Here is a 22,012-nt window from a genome sequence, read left to right as displayed (position 1 = left end):
GGGTTGGTGGAAGGGAGGGGGGAGAGGAGAGGTAACGATGGTGGGCATGAAGGAGGGTGCGGGACGTCATGAACACTGGGTATTATCTGAATTGCTGAGCACTATGTCTGAAACCAATGAGGTACTCTATGTTGCTGAATTGAATTTAAACTTAAGTAAAGCATATGAAATTTATACCCAGACATGTACTTGCACAGAGGAAAGACCATGTGAGGACACAGAAAGTGGCTATCTATAAGCCAACGAAAGAGGCCTCAGAGGAGACCAATCCTGCTGAATCTTGATCTCAGACTTTTAGCTTCCAGAACTGTGAGGAAGTAAATCTCTGCTGTTGAAGCCACCCATTGTTTGATACTATGTTATGGCAGGCCTAGCAGACTAAGACTACATATGTGTGTGTGTGTATGTGTGTGTGCGTGTGCACGCACACGTGTGTGTGTGTTTATGATTATATAATCATGTAGAAAATTTTAACATGGGTTAACACTGGACATGAAAAGGTTAGTGGAAGGTGTAACATGGAAGGAAAGAGAGATAAAAGGGAGGAGGCAGCCAAGTAGACACAAAAAAATCATGTTGTACACCTTAAATATATACAATTTTTATTTGTCAGTAAAGCTGGGGAAAAGGTGTTTTTTTAATGTACAGTGTGTTGATTAATTTGGCTTGAGTTGCTATAGTTGGCAATTGGTTTATATGTGTAAAATTGCATTCCCTTTGTATTTTATGTGTAACTTACCAATTGAGTGCACCTAAAAGCATTTTTTATTTTTATTTATTTTTTTAAAAGATTTTATTTATTTATCTGACAAACAGAGATCACAAGCAGGCAGAGAGGCAGGCAGAGAGAGAGGAAGGGAAGCAGGCTCCCTGCTGAGCAGAGCCCCATGTGGTGCTCGATCCCAGGACCCTGGGATCATCACCTGAGCTGAAGGCAGAGGCTTTAATCTACTGAACCACCCAGGAGTCCCTTAAAAGCATTTTTAAAAAGATTTTAGTTGAACACCCAACAAGCGGTTCAACCTTACAACTATGAGTTTACCAACTAAGCCAGCTAGGAACCCCGAATGCATTTTATATCAGGGATGGACTATGCGTATTTGGGTAAATGAAAGTTGTGTCTCATTTTATTTACCCTTTGAAATGCCTTCTAAAAGAAAAAAAAATATATGCAGTGTATGATTATATTTAAGCCTTTATTTATTTATTTATTTATTTATTTATTTTTTTAAAGATTTTATTTATTTATTTGAGAGAGAGAGACAGTGAGAGAGAGCATGAGCGAGGAGAAGGTCAGAGAGCGAAGCAGACTCCCCATGGAGCTGGGAGCCTGATGTGGGACTCGATCCCGGGACTCTAGGATCACGACCTGAGCCGGAGGCAGTCGTCCAACCAACTGCGCCACCCAGGCGTCCCATATTTAAGCCTTTAAATAAAACTGTACACATTCATATATATCAATTTTTATTTATTTTAAAAAATGATTTTATTTATTTATTTGACAGAGAGAGAGAGGGAACACAAGAAGGGGGAGTGGGAGAGGGAGAAGCAGGTGCCTCGCTGAGCAGGGAGACCAATGTGGGGCTTGATCCCAGGAGCCTGGGATCGTGACCCGAGCCAAAGGCAGACGCCCAATGACTGAGCCACCCAGGTGCCCCTAATTTTTAAAAGATTTATTTATTTGAGAGAGAGTGAGAGAGAGAGCTTGTGTACAGGGAAGGGGCAGAGGCAGAGGGAGAGAGAATCTCAAGCACAGACCCTGCTGAGCATGGAGCCGGACACAGGACCCGATCCCGTGACCTAGCTGGAAACCAAGAGTCAGATGCTTAACTGACTTCGCCACGCAGGCGTCCGCAGGTAACAGTTTTTAAGGAAATAGGACTGTCGCGCAGCATGTGAGTTAATGCGTCACCTGCAGTCGAGCTCGGCTTTACTTACTGTGCATGATGTTAGAGACCTGGAAGTCTGGGTCACGGCGCCGTGCAGCGTCTGTGCTGGGGAGGAAACGCTGCATATTCTCTGTGAGGTACCAGCTCCGATTCTCATCAAATACAGAAAACAGGATGACATTTCTCTTGTCTGACATCATCTGTTAATGGCACATATTGAAAGAAAGAAATGCTATCAGTATTGTTGCCTAAGAATTAGTAGTCTGCGTGGAAACGATGGCACGCACGTGATACATCCATACTGAATCCCTCAGTTCGAGTCCAATTTCCCCGTTGCGCCACTGTTACACACGTAATGGGGCGGGGTGTAGGCGTGGCTGCTACCAGCAGTGACTAACCCTTTAGAGCAAACGTGGCCTCAGGGCAAGAGGGTGACTGGACCCACTAAACATAGTTTCTTCTGGATCCAACACCATATGCTGGCGGATTTTCTGGTACACTCTGTAGCCTCATTCCCTCCATGTTCAGATTACAGGACTTTCATTCTTTAAAGATCCAAGTGATTACTCAGTGTTTTTCTTGAACAAGTTAGTCAAGTAAGATTAATGCCTTTCCTAAACTTCGATCTAGCAAGAGCCCTTCCTATCTATAGCTTCCTATCCTATAGCTCCCAATCTATAAAAAATTAAAAATGGAAAACAGAAATCAAATAACAAGTTAAGATGGGCCATGAAATGTTAACTAACACTAATATCTAAAGTTTTCTGTTAAAAAAGTTTAAAGTTCTTTTTATTTTTTTAAATTTTTTTAAGATTTTATTTATTTATTTGACAGAGAGAGATCACAAGTAGGCAGAGAGGCAGACAGAGAGAGAGAGAGAGGAGGAAGCAGGCTCCCTGCTGAGCAGAGAGCCCGATGCGGGACTCGATCCCAGGACCCTGAGATCATGACCTGAGCCGAAGGCAGCGGCTTAACCCACTGAGCCACCCAGGCACCCTTAAAGTTCTTTTTAAAAGAGAAGTTTATGCATGAACCAAAGTTATGAGTTAGTTACTTGCTAATTGATTCTGTTAAGACTTAATGTATAAGCTTCACTAATATGCATAAATTTCAGTTTGCATAACCTGGCAGTACAGAAACCAAAATGTTGAAGAGAGAACATTAAAAAATATAGAGTTACATTTCAGTCCTCTTCCACAAAATTGGTGGCAAAACTATAATTAGGAAAAATTTGTCAGGAAAGGTACTTTCCCAAGTTTATGCTTTTTGGGTTTGCATGTGACAAGTTTTAAAATTCACATGCTTTACTCTCTAACCCAAGGAAATGTTCTCAGACTAGTAAAGATCCTATGTAATAAATAACCAAACTGACATGTGGTCATGGACTCTCTCTCTCCTTCTCTCTCTGCCATTCCCCCATCAAAACAAAAAAACAAAATCTTTTTTTAAAGAAGGAAGAAGCCTACTGCTTTGCAGAAGCTCATTGCTTAGATCAGAATGACTCATGGCTGTATTGCTGAGGCTGGACTACATGTCAATTTGTCCATGAAGCACAGAGCCTGACATGGGGATTGATCTCACAACCCTGAAATCATGACCTGAACCAAAGTCAAGAGTTGGATGCTTAACCACCCAGGCTTTCCTTATGCAGAGAACTTAGCTTTCTTTTCTCAAAGCAGCATAAGTGGTCTAAATTCTTTAAACATTTCTGAAATATTTTATATCTTTCCCTGTATTTTTCTCAACGAATCCTTATTGAATTCCCACTACATGCCAAGCACTGTGCTGGATGCTACAGATATGTTCATTCTGAGGTGTCTCTGAGTCACCCATCATGGGACATCAGGGGAGAAGGCTAGACTCTGACACAGATGCATGGGTCATCTAAAAATGAGTAGTAGTTCACCATGTAAAAACAAGCAAGATCAGTTACAGAAAGTGGAATTTTAAATTTTTTAAGTTTTAGTTATAAGTAATTGCTACATCCAATGAGGGGCTTGCACTCATGACCTCAAGATCAAGAGTCACATGCTCCTCCAACTGAGCCAGCCAGGCACCCCAGAAAGTGAAATTTTAGACTGTAAATGAGTATTATAGAAATATAATAGGACAGCCTCCCCTTTCTATCCAGCAGGCAAGTTTATTAAACCTAACTAAATTCAGAAACAGCTGTGAGAAACCCAGTTCGTTTCTTTTATTGGCCAATACTGCAGACTACTAAATTTTCTGCAGACCACAGAAGGGCATTACACTGAGAAAGTATAGGAAATAGCTGGAAGTTCATATGCGTCATCAGTCCATCAAACCCCTTGATAAGACAAGAACCCACCTGGTTTCCTCTTTGATCTACAGATTCTTTGTAGCAGATGAGGAGAGGGCCAATGAGTCCTGAAGCTAGATCTCTCTCCAGATTAATGAAGCTTGAGTAATACCGGGTCAGGCACCGAGGATCCGATTTCGTTGGCCCATCTTCTACAGTCACTGTCCATTTATACTTGAATATCTCTCCTGGCAGAATTGGCATATCTTTCAAATGTTTCACACCTACCCACGCCCAAACCACAAAACACCATGATTCAAGTGTAACAAGCCACATATTGGTAAATTAGATAAATTGGTAGATTAGAGTGTAACAAGCCACATATTGCTAAGTCATGTTGTTATTTCAAGGGCTTTACAAATTTATATGTACATGTGAGGCTTCTCAATAAATTGAAACTAAATTTGCACCTATTATAAGTTGAAGATTCCCACATTGTTTTGCAGTTAAAGTGTGTCGAGGACTTCAAGTTGTATTACAAAGCTGTAGTGATCAAAACAGTATGGTTCCAGCATAAAAACAGATACATAAATCAATGGAACAGAATAGAGAGCCCAGAAATGAACCCTCATCTCTATGGTCAGCTAATCTTCGACAAAGCAGGAAAGAATATGCAATGGGAAAAAGGCAGTCCCTTCAACAAACAGTGTTGAGAAAACTGGACGGCAAGCACGCAGAAGGATGAGACTGGACCACTTTCTTACACCACACACAAAAATAGACTCAAAATGGATGAAAGACCTCAGTGTGAGACAGGAATCCATCAAAATCCTAGAGGAGAACACAGGCAGCAACCTCTTGGACCTCAGCTGCAGCAACTTCTGGTTATATACATCTCCAAAGGCAAGGGAAACAAAGGCAAAATGAACCATTAGGACTTCATCAAGATAAAAAGCTTTTGCAGAAGAGAAAAGTCCAAGATGGTGGAGACGTAGGAGTCCTCAATTTCGTCTGGTCCCAGGAATTCAACTAGATAGCTATCAAACCTTTCTGAACACCCGTGAACTCAACCCGAGAGCGAGGGAAAGAACAGCTGCAACTCTACAAACAGAAGAGCAACCACTTTCTGCAAGTAGGAGGTGCAGAGAACTGAATCCGAGATAATATTTAGGAAGACCGACTGTAGGGGTGTGGGGTGCAGGCAGGGAGCCTCTGTCAACCAGCTCCTGGCAAGTGATAGACCAGTGGAGGACAAAATCAGAACTTTTAGAAGTGTGCTCCACTGAGAGATGTGTGACCCCTGCAGGCTCACAGGACGACCAGGGGTGCCTGAGTGTGGCAGAGCTCCCAGGTATTGGACCGGGGAAGCTGGCTACAGAGATGGAGCTGAGGAGTGGGCTGCAGGAGTTTGCTGGGTTTGGAGACTCCAAATGGGGTCATGTGCCACAGGTAGAAATGCCCGGTCACAGGCCTAGTGAGCACAGAGTGTGGACAGAGGCCAGGGAGACACAAATGAGGATTGATTGCTTTTCTGTGAGGGCACCTTGAGGAGTGGGGCCCTGAGCTCTCAACTCCAGTGCCAGTGATTAGGAGGCCGCCATCTTCATTCCCGTCCTCCAAAGCTGTACGGAAAGCGTTCAGAGAAAAAAACTACCTAAAGCGAACCTGCGCAGAGTACTCAGCCTGGCCCCAGGCAAAGACATTTGAGAATCAACAACAGGCCCCTCCCCCAGAAGATCAGCAAGAACATCCAGCCAAGAACAAGTGTACTGACTGATGAGAACTGCAAAACTTCAGAACTATGGGAATACAGCACCTAGAATTCATGACTTTTCCCTCCATGATTCTTTAGTCTTTCAAAGTTAATTTATTTTCTTTCCTTTTTGAGCCAATTTCTTATCTTATCAACTCCTTTTAAAATCTTTTTTAATTTTCATTTTTACAGTTACATTTTATCCCTTCATTGTATTTAATCTTATTTTTTTGTACATATATGTGTGTGTGTGTGTGTGTGTGTATGTAAAAGTTTTTCTTTCTTTACAATTTTGAGATGCAGTTTCTTCTAACAGACCAAAATATACCTAAAATCTAGTATATGGCTCTGTTCTATTCATCTGTCTGGTCATATTCTGCTTTTTGTTGTTGTTTTTTTTCTTTTTCTGCATCTTTTTTCTGTTTTGTTAAAGTCTTTTTAAATTTTCATCTTTATAGTCATAGTCTGTCCTTTCAATGTGTTTAATTTTATTTTAATATGTATAAATTTTTCTTTCTTTATGATTTTGGGATGTAGTTTCTTCTAACAAACTGACAAAATATACTCAGGAGATAGTGTATTGCTCTGCTCTGCTCTTATAATGCTTCCTTTTTGGTTGTTGGGTTTTTTTTTCTTATCTTTTAATTTCCATTTTTACAGTTATATTCTATCCTTTCATTGTATTTAACTCTCTTTTTATACATATATAAGATTTTCTTTCTTTATAGTTTTGGGATCTAGTTTTCTAACAAATAGACCAAAATACACACAGGGTCTGAGATATTGCTCTATTCTGTTCACCTGTCTAATTATATTCCTCTCTTTCTCTCCCTCTTTTTTATTTCAGTTTCAGGTCTCTTCTGATTTGTTTAGTGTATATTTCTCCGGGGTTGTTGTTGCCATTTTAGTATTTTGTTCTATTGCTCATCTATTCTTCTCTGGATAGAATGACAAGATGAAAAAACTCACCTCAGAAAAAGAACAAGAGGCAGTATGGACTGCCAGGGACCTAATCAGTAAGGATATAAGTAAGATGTCAGAACTACAGTTCAGAATAATGGTTATAAAGATACTAGCTGGGCTTGAAAAAAGCATAGAAGACACTAGAGAATCCCTCCCTGGAGAAATAAAAGAATGAAAACATAATCAGATCAAAATTAAAAAGGCTATAAATGAGATGCAATAAAAAATGGAGGCTCTAACTTCTAGGATAAATGAGGCAGAAGAGAGAATTAGTGATATAGAAGACCAAATGATGGAGAAAAAAGAGGCTGAGAAAAATAGAGACAACTACTGGATCACAGGGGGAGAATTCAAGAAATAAGTGATACCATAAAGTGAAAAAATATTAGAATATTTGAGATCCCAGAAGAAGAGGAAAGAGAGCAGGGACAGAAGGTATATTTGGAGCAAATTATAGCAGGGAACTTTCCTAATCTGAGAAAGGAAACATGCATTAAAATCCAGAAGACAGAGAATCCTATTCAAAATCAATGAAAATAGGTCAATGCTCTGACAGATAATAGTGAAACCTAAAAATCTCAGAGACAGAAAATCTTGAAAGCAGCTTGGGACAGGAGGTCCTTTTATTTTTTTAAAAGATTTTATTTAGGGGCGCCTGGGTGGCTCAGTGGGTTAAAGCCTCTGCCTTCGGCTCAGGTCATGATCCCAGGGTCCTGGGATCGAGCCCCGCATCGGGCTCTCTGCTCAGCAGGGAGCCTGCTTTCCCCCTCTCTCTCTACCTGCCTCTCTGCCTACTTGTAATCTCTGTCAAATACATAAATAAAATCTTAAAAAAAAGGATTTTATTTACGTGACACAGAGAGAGACAGCCAGAGAGGGAATACAAGCAGGGGCAGTGGGAAAAGAAGAAGCAGGTCTCCCGCTGAGCAGGGAGCCCAATGCAGGGCTCGATCCCAGGACCCTGGGATCATGACCTGAGCCAAAGGCAGACGCCTAACAACTGCACCACTCAGGTGCCCCAGGACAAGAGGTCCCTAACCTACAATGGTAGAAACATTATATTGGCAGCAGAGCAATCCATAGAGACCTGGCAGGCCAGAAAGGACTGGCAGGATATATTCAGGGTCCCAAATGAGAAAAATAAGCAGCCAAGAATACTTTACCCAGAAAGGCTGCCATTCAGAATAGAAGGAAAGATAAAGATCTTCCAGGACAAAAAGAAACTTAAAAAACTTGTGATCATTAAACCAGCCCCACAAGAAGTAAAAAAGGGATCCTATAAGCAAAAAGAGAGCCCCAAAACAACACAGACCAGAAAGGAACAGAGACACTATACAGAAACAGTGACTTTATAGGTAATACAATGGCACTAAATTCATATCTTTCAATAGTTACTCTGAATGTAAATGAGCCAATCAAAATACAAAGGTATCAGATTGGATAAAAAAGCAAGACCCATCCATATGGTGTTGGTAAGAGACTCATTTTAGATCCAAAGACACCTCCAGATTGAGAGTGAGGGGGTAGAGAACCATTTATCATGCTAATGGACATCAAAAGGAAGCTGGAAAGCTATTCTTCTACTTAAACCAAAGACTGTAATAAGAGATGATGAAGGCTATTATATCATAATTAAATGGTCTATCCAACAAGAAGACCTAACAGTCGTAAATATGCCCCTAATATGGGAGCAGCCAACTATATAAACTAATTAATAACAAAATTAAAGAAACACAATGATAATAATACAATAATAGTAGGGGACTTTAACATCCCATTCACTGAAATGGACAGATAATTTAACCAGAAGATCAATAAGGAAATAAGGGCTTTCAATGACACACTGGACCAGATGGACTTCATAGACACATTCAGAGCATTCCATCCTAAAGCAACAGAATACAGTCTTCTCAAGTGTAGATGGAACATTCTCCAGAACAGATCACATACTGGGTCACAAATCAGGTCTCAACTGGTACCAAAAGTCTGGGATCATTCCCTGCATATTTTCAGGCCACAGTGCTTTGAAACTTGAACTCAATCACAAGAGGAACTTTGGAAAGAGTTCAAATACATGGAGGCTAAAGAGAATCCCACTAAAGAATGAATAGGTCAATCAGGAAATTAAGGAAGAATTTTAAAAAATCATGGAAACAAATGAAAATGAAAACGTAACTGTTCAAAACCTTCAGGATATAGCAAAGTTGGTCCTAAGAAGGAATGATATAGCAATAGAAGCCTTTCTCAAAAAAATAAGAAAGACCTCAAATATACAAGCTAAACAAACACCTAAAAGAGCTAAGGAAAGAACAGCGAATAAAGCCTAAACCCAGCAGAAGAAGAGAAATAATAAAGATTAGAACAGAAATCAATGAAATAGAAACCAAAGAACAGTAGACAGATCAATGAAACTAAGAGCTGGTTCTTTGAAAGAATTAATAAGATTGATAAGCCCCTGGCCAGACTTACCAAAAGGAAAAGAGAAAGGACCCAAAATTAATAAAATCATGAATGAAAGAGGAAAGATCATAACCAACCCCAAAGAAAAACAAATAATTTTAAGAACATATTATGAGCAACTATATGCCAACAAGTTAGGCAATATGGAAGAAATGGATACATCCCCAGAAACATACAAACTACCAAAACGGAAACAGGAAGACACAGAAAATCTGAACAGACCCAGAACTAGAAAGGAAATCGAAGCAGTAATCAAAAATATCCCAGTAAATAAGAGCCCAGGGCCAGAAGGCTTCCCAGGCAATTCTATCAAACATTTAAAGAAGAGCTAATAGGCTCTGTGGTGCAATGCATAGCGCATTGGACTTCTAAAGAAGAACTAATACCTATTCTTCTGAAGTTGTTTCAAAAAACAGAAATAGAAGGAAAACTTTCAGACTCTATGAGGTCAGCATTACCTTGATCCCAAAAGCAGACAAAGACCCCACCAAAAAAGAGAATTACAGACCAATATCCCTGATGAACATGGATACAAAAATTCTCACTAAAATACTAGCCAACAGGATCCAATAGCATATTCAAAGGATTATACACCATGACCAAGTGGGATTTGGGCTGCAAGGCTGGTTCAACATCCAGAATCAATCATTGTGATACATTACATAAATAAAAGAAAGGACAAAAACCATGTGATCCTCTCAATAGATGTAGTAAAAGCACTTGACGAAGTACAGCATCCTTTCTTTCTTTTTTTTTAAGATTTTATTTATTTATTTGACAGAGAGAGATCACAAGTAGGTAGAGAGGCAGGCAGAGAGAGAGAGAGGAGGAAGCAGGCTCCCTGCTGAGCAGAGAGCCCGATGCGGGACTCGATCCCAGGACCCTGAGATCATGACCTGAGCCGAAGGCAGTGGCTTAACCCACTGAGCCACCCAGGCGCCCCTAGTACAGCATCCTTTCTTGATTAAAACTCTCCATAGTATAGGGATAGGGGGAACATACCTCAATATCATAAAAGCCATATATGAAAAGCAAAAACAAACAAACCAAAAAACCCAGACACATGAACTACTGGTAAAAAGCTTTTATACAGCAAAGGAAATAGTCAACAAAACCAAAAGACAACCAACAGAATGGGAGAAGATATTTGCAAATGACATATCAGATAAAGGACTAGTATCCAAGATCCACAAAGAACTTATCAAACTCAACACCCAAAGAGCAAATAATCCAATCAAGAAATGGGCAGAAGACATGAACAGACATTTCTGCAAAGAAGACATCCAGAAGGCCAACAGACACATGAAAAAATACTCAAGATCACTCGGCATCAGGGAAATACAAATCAAAACCGCAATGAGATACCACCTCACACCAGTCAGAATGGGTAAAATTAACAAGTCAGGAAACAACAGATGTTGGCGAGGATTCAGAGAAAGGGGAACCCTCCTACACTGTTGGTGGGAATACAAGCTGGTGCAGGCACTCTGGAAAACTGTATGGACGTTCCTTGAAAAGTTAAAATAGAGCTACCCAATGACCTAGCAATTGTGCTATTAGGTATTTGCCTCAAAGATACAAATGTAGTGATCTGAAGGATAGGTGCAACCCAATGTTTATAGGAGCAATGCCCACAAGAGCCAAATTCTGTTACGAGCCCAGATGCCCATTGACAGACAAATGGATAAAGAAGATGTGGGGTGTGTGTGTGTGTGTGTGTGTGTGAGAGAGAGAGAGAGAGAGAGTGTGTGTGTGCGCACAAGTGAGCAATAGAATATTAGACAGCCATACAAAATGAAATCTTGCTATTTGCAATAACATGGATGGAACTAGAGGGTAGTTAAGTGAAATAAGTCAATCAGAAAAAGACAATGATCACAGGTGGATTTTGAGATAAGTGAAATTTAAAAAACAAAAGAGAGAGGATCATAGGTGGAAAGAGTGAAAAATAAAACAAGAGGAAATCAGGTAGACAAACCATAAGAGAGTCTTAATCATAGGAAACAAACTGAGGGTTGCTGGAGGGGAAGGGGTATGGAGGGACTGGTAACTGGATAATAGACATTAAGGAGGGCATATGATGTAATACAGCTGGGTATTATGTAAGACATGAATCACAGGTCTGTACCTCTGAAACCAATAATACATTATATGTTAATTAATTGAATTTAAACTTTAAAATGTTTTTAAAAAGATAAAAAGCTTTTGTATAGCAAAGGAAACGACAAAACTAAAAGAGAACCTACTGAATGGGAGAAGATATTTGCAAATGACATATCTGACAAAGGGTTAGTATCCAATAGATAGAAAGAACATATAAAACTCAACATCCCAAAAATGAATCATCCAATTAAAAAATGGGCAGAAGACCTGAACAGATATTTTCCAAATAAGACATCCAGATGGCCAATAGACATATGAAAAGGTGCTCATCATCACTCATCATCAGGGAAATGCAAATCAAAGCTACAACAAGAGATGACCTTATACTTTAAAATCAACAACACAAGAGACAGCGAGTATTGGCAAAGTTGTGGAGAAAGAGGAACCCTCTTACAATGGTGGGAATGCAAACTGATGCAGTCACCCTGGGAAACCATATGGAGGTTCCTCAAAAATAAAAATAGAGCTACCCTATGACCCAGCAATTGCACTATTAGGTATTTACTCCAAAGATACAAATGTAGTGATCTGAAGGGACACCTACACTCCAATGTTCATAGCAGCAATGTCCACAATAGCCAAACTATGGAGCAAGCCCAGATGTCCATCAGCATATGTAGGGTGTGTGTGTGTGTGTGTGTGTGTGTGTGTATATACGTACACATATGGAATATTACTCAGCCATCAACAAGGATGAAATCTTGCCATTTGCAATGACATAGATGGAGCTCGAGAGTACTATGCTAAGCCAAATCAGTCAGAGAAAGACAAATGCCACAGGATTTCACTCATATGTGGAATTTAAGAAACAAAACAAACAAGCGAAGGGAAAAAGAGAGGCAAACCAAGACAGACTCTTAACTACGGAGCACACTGAGGTTACCAGATAAGATGTAGGTGGGGGATGAGTGAGATAGATGATGGGGATGAAGGAGGGCACTTGTCCTGATGAGCACTGGGTGTTGTATGGAAGTACTGAATCGCCACATCATACATTTGAAACTAATATAACACTGTATGTTAACTATATTGGAATTAAAATTAGGAAATAATAAAAAATAAAATTAAAACAGCATTGAGACACCACTTTTCACCCACCAGATAGGCAGGATTTTTAAAAACTGTCAATGTCTAGGGACACCTGTGTGGCTCAGTTGGTTAAGTGTCTGCTTTCAGCTCAGGTCATGATCCCAGGGTCCTGGGGTCAAGCCCTGAGTTGGGCTCTCTGCTCAGCAGGGAGTCTGCTTCTCCTTCTCCCTTTGCAGCTTTCCCTGCTTGTGTTCTCTGAGTCTCTGTCAAATAAATAAATAAATAATCTTTTAAAAAAACTATCAATGTCTAGATATCAATAATATGGGAAATTATACTTTCATATATGAGTAGTAGGAGAATTATAACTTCATTTGGGGACAAAAGTGTGGCTTTCTATTAAACACGGAAATACATACACCGTGACTCAGAAATTCCAGTTTGAAGTCAGTGAACCTGAAGATAGGTCAACAGGAAATATCCATTTTGTAGATAAGATCGAGAAAGAAAAAAATATGGTGAAAATATTCAGGCCTATGGGACAATACCAAAATACCATTCATGTAATTAGAGACCCAGGAAAGGAGACAGAGAACAGGGTAGAATTTTTTTTTTTTTTTGAAGAAATAATGACTATGATCTTTCCAAGTTTGTAAAAATATAACTTTATGGATCCAGGAAGATCAGTAAACCGCAATTGGATAAATATGAAGAAAATCACAGTCAGAAAACAATAACATACAGGGGAAGAATAATTCAATGAAATCTAAATTTAGCCATTATGAAGGCCAGAAGATAGTAAAATAAGATTTTTCAAAGTGCTCAAAGGAATAAAAAGCCCTCTCAACCTAGAATTCTCCATCTAGCAAAATTAGCCTTCAAAAGTGAAGACAAAATAGACACCTCCAAATACAATAAAACTAAGAGAATCTATGTCTAAGCATACTTGCACTACAAGGGATGCTAAAGGAATTCTTTAGATTGAAGAGAAGTGATGCTGGATGGAAATCTGGATCGTTAGGTAGGCATAGAAAGCACTGGTAATCATAAATAACTCAGTAAATATGAAGGAGTATTTTCCCCCATAATTTTCTAAAATTATGTCACGGTTTAAAGCAAAAATTATAGCATTTTCTTGTGTGTATTGTAAAGTATCAGCACCAAGGACAGTGACCATCCAGTACACACCAACTGTGGCAAGGCCCAGTATAACTTTAGTGCTCTTGAGACCGTGACCTCATATATATCTACAAGTCAGTAGGACTTAATAAAACTGATCTACCGCTTACCTTTTGGCAATCTCCCTGAGTGCAAAGGACTGACATCAGTGATCCCATGAGGGTAGATGTTATAAGGCCGGCTTGCTTGATTCTTAAATATTATCTGAAAGTATAAATGAAATACATGATCAAGTCCTTAAGCAACTAGGACTGACAGGAAAAGTGTAGATTATCTATCTTTGGAAGACAAAAGCAACTTTATATCCAGATTATAGGGGTTTGAGCCTAGAGAGAATTTCCATAACATTGCTCAGACAGCTACTTGTTAGGTGTTTCACTAGAGGCCCATTTCCATTTCCTTAAAGTTATTTCAATTGTTTCAGGAAGTATCCCTTGCACATTCTCAAACTAACTGAAATTTGAATGTCTGCTGAGGGCACCGCTTCCCCTCAGTCTTATTCCACCATTTGGGTACTAAATTCCCCAAGAGTGAAGAGGAAAACAGTGACTCAGGTGATAAAATCTTCACTGAACTGGCAGGCATGACCAGGATTACATGTTTAAGGATAGCTGGCAGTCAGCGTTATCTGATTGCATGAGCTTTAAATGGGAGGAATGCCGGAAGAGTAGGAACCCTGGAGCAGCGATTCAGAACACTGGACACATCAGCGCAGTCCCTAGATCTGAGGCTGGGTACAATACGAGGATGAAAAACCAACTTCCAACTGCATTCTTATCTTAAAACGCACTCACTTGGTAAAACCTATTAAAGAGCTGATTCCTTGCCTGCAGTTAGGCAGCAGAATGATTTAGAAGAAAAATCACGCAGCTCTGCAATCAGCCTTATAAAATTCATGATCACAAACGTCGAATGATCACTCAAGTTACTGAGGTATCCTGTTAGGGTTTCCTAGAAATTCATCTTCCCACTTCCTTAGTTGATTAATATTTGGTTTCAGATTCTCACTCTTGGATGCTTCTGTTTTCACTGAGAAAGGAAATTCCTTGTCCTCCTACCATCAAATCAATCCACCTATATGCATGTGGGAATCAACTCCTAATGCCAGCATCTCCTTTTTCGTGCAATAAAGTTGGAGCATCTTCCATTTTAAGAACTTCCCTTTGAACAAAATATAGAGCCCAGAAACAGATCCATACAAATACAGTCAAATGACACCCACATGCAAAAAAAAAAAAAAAAAAAGAAAGAAAGAAAAAGAAAAAAGAGAGAGAAAAAGAAACTAGACATAGACCTTACACCTTTTACAAAAATTAAACCCAAATAATTACATACCTACATAATTTTTTAAGAACTCTTCTGAATGTGAGCTGTCTCTACTTCCCCATTTATTTGCCTGTTTAACCATTTACTAATATTAGTAATGATTCATGGATATTTATTTTATACTTTGGGGTTTAATCCAATACTACTTTATTTTATTGTTCAAATTCTTCCACCTTGGCCATTAGAAACTTTGTAAGTTGACTCCTGTGTCCTTTGACATTGTCCTATTCTTTTATTTTTGAGTACTTTTTAAAAAAAAACATTTTATTTATTTATTTGACAGAGAGAGAGATCACAAGTAGGCAGAGAGGCGGGCAGAGAGAGAGGGAAGCAGGCTCCCTGCCGAGCAGAGAGCCCGAAGCGGGTTTTGATCCCAGGACGCTAAGATCATGACCTGAGCTGAAGGCAGATGTTTAACCTGCTGAGCCACCCGGCACCCCTTATTTTTTGAGTACTTTTTTTTTTAATATTTTATTTATTTATTTGACAGAGAGAGATCACAAGTAGGCAGAGAGGCAGGCAGAGAGAGAGGAAGGGAAACAGGCCCCCAGCTGAGCAGAGAGCCCTATGTGGGACTCAATCCCAGGACCCCGAGATCATGACCTGAGCCAAAGGCAGCGGCTTAACCCACTGAGCCACCCAGGCGCCCGAGTACTTTCTTTTTATACTCAGAATTATACTGATGTCTCCAACTCTAACCCAGAATCACATGATTTATTCTAGTCTGATTTTATGATTTTTAATATTTTATTTTTATTTATTTATTTGACAGAGAGAGAGAGAGATCACAAGCAGGCAGAGAGGCAGGCAGAGAGGTGGGCTGGTGGGGGATCAGGCTCCCCACTGAGCAGAGAGCCCGATGAGGGGCTTGATCCCAGGACCCTAGGATCATCACCTGAGCCAAAGGCAGAGGCTTAACCCACTGAGCCACCCAGGCGCTCTAGTCTTATTTTATTATTACCCTTTTCAGTAATGAGAAATCTGACTCCCACCAAGCATCATCCATTTACTTAATCTTCAAATAGTAACAGTTTTGTCTATTTCTTTCCAATCTGAAAACTATTTTTTCTCCTGAGAACACTGGCTAGGATTTCTATTAAAATATCAAATAGAGATGTGTTCTATCCTGATCTTTAACAGAAGTATTTACCCCAAAGATACAGATGCAGTGAAAAGAAGGGCCATCTGTACCCCAATGTTTATAGCAGCCAGTGGCCACGGTTGTCAAACTGTGGAAAGAACCAAGATGCCCTTCAACGGATGAATGGATAAGGAAGATGTGGTCCATATACACTGTGGAGTATTATGCCTCCATCAGAAAGGATGAATACCCAACTTTTGTAGCAACATGGACGGAACTGGAAGAGATTATGCTGAGTGAAGTAAGTCAAGCAGAGAAAGTCTTATTATATGGTCTCACTTACTTGTGGAGCATAAGGAATAACATGGAGGACATTAGGAGAAGGAGAGGAAAAGTGAGTTGGGGGAGATTGGAGGAGGAGATGAACCATAAGAGACTGTGGACTCTGAGAAACAAACTGAAGGTTTTGGAGGGGATGGAGTTGGGGGTTGGGGAGCGTGGTGGTGGGTTTTAAGGAGGGCACTATTGCATGGAACACTGGGTATGGTGCATAAACAATGAATCTTGGAACACTGAAAAGAAATTAAATTTAAAAAAGAGTAGGATTTCTGAGTTTCACTACCAAGTATGATGGTGACTATAGGTTTTCCGTACATCTTTATTAGGATAAGGATGTCCCTTGCAATCCCAATTTCTTATGATTTTTTATTATGTATTAATAATTTTCTACATATAAGATCATGTCATCTGCAAATAAAGACAGTATATTTCTTCCTCTCCAATCCAAATGCCCCTAATTCCTGTTTTTGTTGTTGTTGTTGTTGTTGCTGTTGTTTTGTTTTTGGCTTACTGGTTATATTTATTGGTTATATTATATGTTATATAATTATTATATAATATATTATTATATTGTTATAACCAATATAACATTAAATAGAAGTGACAAGAGTAGACCATTAATTTTTTTCCCCAGTCTTGGGGGAAAAACAATCTTTCATCATATAATAAATTTTTTTAAATGTTCTTCATCAAATTAAGGACCCTGCCTTCTGTTGCTAGTTCACTGGGACATTTTTCATCTTGAGTGGGTAGTGGATTTTGTCAAACTGTTTTTCTTCACCTATTACATGATCATGTACTCTTTATTTGATTAATATGGTATATTGCCTTAGTATTTGTATATTGAACCGTCCTGTATTATTGTGGAATAAATCCCACTTGATCATGGCATATATTCTTGTAAAATTGTTGCTAGATTCGGCATACTAATGTATTGTGCAAGATTGTTGCATCTCTATTCATGAGGGATATTGCATTATAGTTTTCTTTAGAATTTTGAGACTTGCTGGGGCACCTGGGTGGCTCAGTCGTTAAGCGTCTGCTTTTGGATAGGGTTATGAATAACCTATAAGTATAAAGAATAAAATAGACTATTTTTATAATCTGGAGGTGATTAAGGCATTCCAAGGCAGAAATCATAAATGAAAAATACCCAGAATATTATAAATAAAAAGACTGATAAAAGATCTTGACTACTATAGGGGCCCCTGGGTGGCTCAGTCAGTTGAGTTCCTGTCTTCAGCTCAGGTCATGATCCCTGGGTTGTGAGATCAAGTCCCACCTCAGGTTCCCTGCTCAGAGGGGAGTCTGCTTCTCCCTCTCCCCGTGCTTCTTGCCTCTGCTCATGCGTGTGCGCGCGCTCTCTCTCTGTCAAATAAATAAATAAATAAAATCTTAAAAAAAGAAGATCTTGACTGTATAAAGACTAAAAATCTTTGTAGGACAATAGTGCAAGGGACATACTGAGAAAAATATTTGAAAAATAACATTGTGCCTTGGCCCCTGGGTGGCTCAGTGGGTTAAGCCGCTGCCTTCGGCTCAGGTCATGATCTCAGGGTCCTGGGATCGAGTCCTGCATCGGGCTCTCTGCTCAGCAGGGAGCCTGCTTCTCTCTCTCTCTCTCTCTCTCTCTGCCTGCCTCTCCATCTACTTGTGATTTCTCTCTGTCAAATAAATAAATAAAATCTTTAAAAAAAAATAACATTGTGCCAATATCCACGTTGTATAAAGCCTTTTACAAACATGTAAGCAAGAGACAACCATTCTAATGGAAAACTAGACAAAATTTCAGGCAATTTGCAGAGGGTGTCATGTAAATAGTCAACAAACAAATAAACATGAAACAATATGCAATTTCACTACTAAGCAGAGAAATGCAAATGAAGACAATATATAAATACATCAACAAATTGGAAAATTTTCTGAAGGCTTATAATAGATACTGTCAATGATATAGGGAAAGCACAGTAAGACACTATTGGTGGAGGTATAAATTGCGGCAGAACTGCTGAAGGCACTTTGGTAGTATCCAACAAAACTCCACACTGGGAAAGGCTGTCCTTGTGCACAGTCTTTGGACCCCTGGTTGGCCGTGTAAGAATGGGCCTGGGCCTGGGACACCTCCTTACCAGGCCCTGACTTGAGCCCCCATGGCCTACGGCCCGCTTATCACCCTGCCGGATCAGTCTCAGGGAGTAGTACTTCTTTGTTCTGCTTAGGCACAGGCATCAGTGGCCCACAGGCAGGCCCTCAGCTTTCAGTATTTCCGTATTTCAGACTCCCTGGGGGAGGAGTTGGGATCCTTCTGTCTCAGCATAAGAGGGCTACACAGAGGCCAACTGCCCTTCGCTGGCTGCTGAGGGATACCTGTTACCAAGATGCTGTGGGCAGAGTGTTTGGATTTCTCTTCCAGCACTGGTAATAGTTTCACGGTGTTCTGCTCAACACTCCATGTATAATGATCAGCGTCCTTCACAACATTTCGGAGCGGCTGAGTTGACACAAACAACCCTCTATCTCCAAAATGATTGTGAAAAAATAAACCTCTGTTTTTTTTTAAACCAAGGCTTATTGAGTTTCCTGTTCTTTGCAGCATAAGCCTTCTTAATACCTTGTATCAGGGGTCAGCAGACATTTTCTGGATTTTCCAGATTTCATGAGCCATATCTAGTCTCTGTCACATGTTTGTCTTATTCTTACTATTCTTTACAACTCTTTAAAAAGGTAAAATCCAGGGCATGTAGGCAGCTCAGTGGGCGAAGTGTCTGCCTTCAGCTCAGGTCATGATCCCAGAGTCCTGGGATCCATTCAGGGATCGAGCCCTGTGTTGGGTTTCCTGCTCAGCAGGGAGGCTGCTTCTCCTCACCCCTCTGCTCCCCTCTCATTTGCTCACTCTCTCAAATAAATAAAGAAAATCTTTAAACAAAATAGAAAAGTAAAACCTACATTCACAGGTTATCCAAAAGCATACTATGAGCCAAATTAGGCTCATAGTCCATAGTCTGCTGATTCCTGTACTACATGATTAGTGGGAAATAATTATACAAGGATATGTATCAAAGACCAAGTACTGTTTCAAAGGGGTGACATGTTTAATGGGTGGCATTACATTTGTATTCTACATACTCCTATTTTTAACCCACTGAGTCACCCAGGCACTCCTACATACTCCTATTTTTAAAACAAATTTATAATCTGTATTTGTTTGTATAACATTTATAATTTTTAGAAGATCATATCCATTGAAACACAAGGCTCAATTATGAAGCTTTTAGAAACTCAGAATTCTCCAGACTTTGTCTTCATAATTACCCAACCTTATTTCTCTTCAACTTACCACCAGTGTGTCTCCAACTTCTCCATAAAGTAAAGGTCCCAGTATTCCTGATTCATACTGAACAGCTTCACGAGTCTTAAATGTTTCATCTGTGTATGCCATAAATCGGACTTTTTTGTACTTCCTACCAATCCGCTGAGGACCATTGTTCAAATACAGATTTTTATAACTTCTGCATGAGACACAAACAGATGAGATGTTGGGATGGAGAACTCTAAGTAGAGGACAAGTGGCTAAAATCCAGCTCTAAAAGAGCTGAAATGATTTAATCAGTGGAAAGGCATGAGAAAAATACAAGTATGCCTGACGCTTAGCGACGTTAGTAAGGCTGTCTTCTTTGACCCCACATCTAACCCTAACCCTAACCCTAAACACAGCTTGAAGATTGGTTGTTTTGAATAATTGGAAATAACCTTATAAAAATGAGGACGAGTTCATACCAAGTGTTAAGAGGCACTTACCCATCGCTAGGAGTGGGGTCTGAGGGAGCGTAGTCCCAGTCCTCCTCTTCGGCAGCAATATAGTGCACCCAAGTTTTGGGGTGCTTCTTGGCAACTGAGCGGATTTGCAAGAGAGGAGAGGAGTTGTCATCGTCAAAGCTAATCACGTCCATGTCAGAGTCATAAAGATATTCATCATAATTTTCTTCTTCCTTATTTTTCATCCGTAGTTGGGGCTCCTCCGGGCAGCTATCTACTTTGACATAAGCTTCCATACCACCTGGGATCAGACAAACCCAACAATGTCAGATTCCAAGAAGACTTACCTTAACTTCTACAACTTTGTTGTCTCTCACCGGGCCTTCAGCACCCTCTCCTAAGTGTTCCCTTCCCTACACTCGAACCATAATCCTAACGCTAACCCCTAACCCTAACCCAATCCCTAACCCTAAGCCCTAACCCTAACCCCTAACCCCTAACCCCTAACCCTAACCCCCTAACCCTAACCCTAACCCCTAACCCTAACCCTAACCCTAACCCCCTAACCCTAACCCTAACCCTTATCTTGCCACTCTCCCATAGCTGCTTCTTTTGGGTTATGATCTTTGCACTCATCACTTCCCTTCTGCCTGATTCTCCTCCATTCTATGTTTTATCCCTTTTTTAAGACTCATTTGCTCTTATAATATGTATGAATATATTCCTTCTAGAATTGTCTCTGAACCTATCACCTTTCAGTTCCCTAATTATAATTTGAGAAACTGTGTATTTTCAGCATTTGGATGCCTAGGTCAGACCCGCTTCCTATTCTGCCAGTTGCTTAATGATTTCTGTATGTACTCCACTGAACTATGATGCAAACCATTGGTTTAATAGGTTTATTAGGAAAAATGTCATTGTACATATAAATTTTAAGACATTCCAAGCTCATAAAAACATGAAAAGGTACAACTTAACAGTTAAGGAAATATATGTTTTAGGCAGTACCTGGGTGGCTCAGTTAAAGCCTCTGCCTTCGGGTCAGGTCATGGTCTCGGGGTTCTGGGATCGAGCCCCGCATCAGGTTCTCTGCTCAGCAAGGAGCCTGCTTCCCCCTCTATCCCTGCCTGCCTTTCCACTGACTTGTGATCTCTCTCTCTGTCAAATAAATAAATAAATAAAATCTTTCAAAATACATATATATATATGTTTTATATATATATATGTATTTTGAAAGATAAAATCTTTCATATATATAAAACATATATATATGTATTTTGAAAGATTTTATCTTTTGAGAGAAGGACGGTGAGAGAGAGCATGAGAGAGGCGAAAGTCAGAGGGTTAAGGTTAGTCCAGGATCATGAACTGAGCCGATGGCAGTTGCTTAACCAACTGAGCCACCCAGGCACCCCATATGTTATATATTTTAAGAGCATGTGTGCCTGGGACCAGTTGCAAGCCCTACAACAAGTCTACTGAACACTCAATTTCACCTTTGACTTTGTATTATGTGAAGATTAATAATTCCCACCCAAGCTATGCTATAGGGCTATTTTGAAAATCGATACTAATGCAGACCTTACTAGATGATGGGGAATATGGTAGATTTCAGGAGGGGCAAGCAACTAGTCTGGGGTTCATGTGGCTTTAAACATCATTCATTCTAGATCTAAAAATGTCTGTGGTCCAATAAGATAAAACATTTTTCTGAAAAATGAAGATTAAAATCAGTGGGAAAAAGTCAAAATAATAAAACATTAAGTAAACTCCTCAAACTAGGTAATGACCAACCTGCATCCAAGTAAATGAGT

General features: G+C 39.8%; 1 protein-coding gene across 2 annotated transcripts in view; it reads right to left on the bottom strand.

The window, feature by feature from the left end:
• Window positions 1-22,012, bottom strand: part of F8 (coagulation factor VIII) — a 114,738-nt gene that overhangs the window by 58,795 nt on the left and 33,931 nt on the right. For both annotated transcript variants that reach the window (XM_044235010.1, XM_044235011.1), the window contains exons 8-12: window positions 20,241-20,499; window positions 19,780-19,951; window positions 13,807-13,900; window positions 4,219-4,433; window positions 1,939-2,089 (exon numbers count right to left, since the gene is read on the bottom strand). In XM_044235010.1, coding sequence (XP_044090945.1) covers window positions 1,939-2,089; window positions 4,219-4,433; window positions 13,807-13,900; window positions 19,780-19,951; window positions 20,241-20,499 — 891 coding nt within the window. The remainder of the gene's footprint in view (window positions 1-1,938; window positions 2,090-4,218; window positions 4,434-13,806; window positions 13,901-19,779; window positions 19,952-20,240; window positions 20,500-22,012) is intronic.

This window comes from Neovison vison, chromosome X, assembly GCF_020171115.1.
Source record: "Neovison vison isolate M4711 chromosome X, ASM_NN_V1, whole genome shotgun sequence".
NCBI classification, from domain to species: domain Eukaryota; kingdom Metazoa; phylum Chordata; class Mammalia; order Carnivora; family Mustelidae; genus Neogale; species Neogale vison.
The sequence above is the reverse complement of the archived record's forward strand: the minus strand, read 5'-3'. Positions and strand labels throughout refer to the sequence as shown.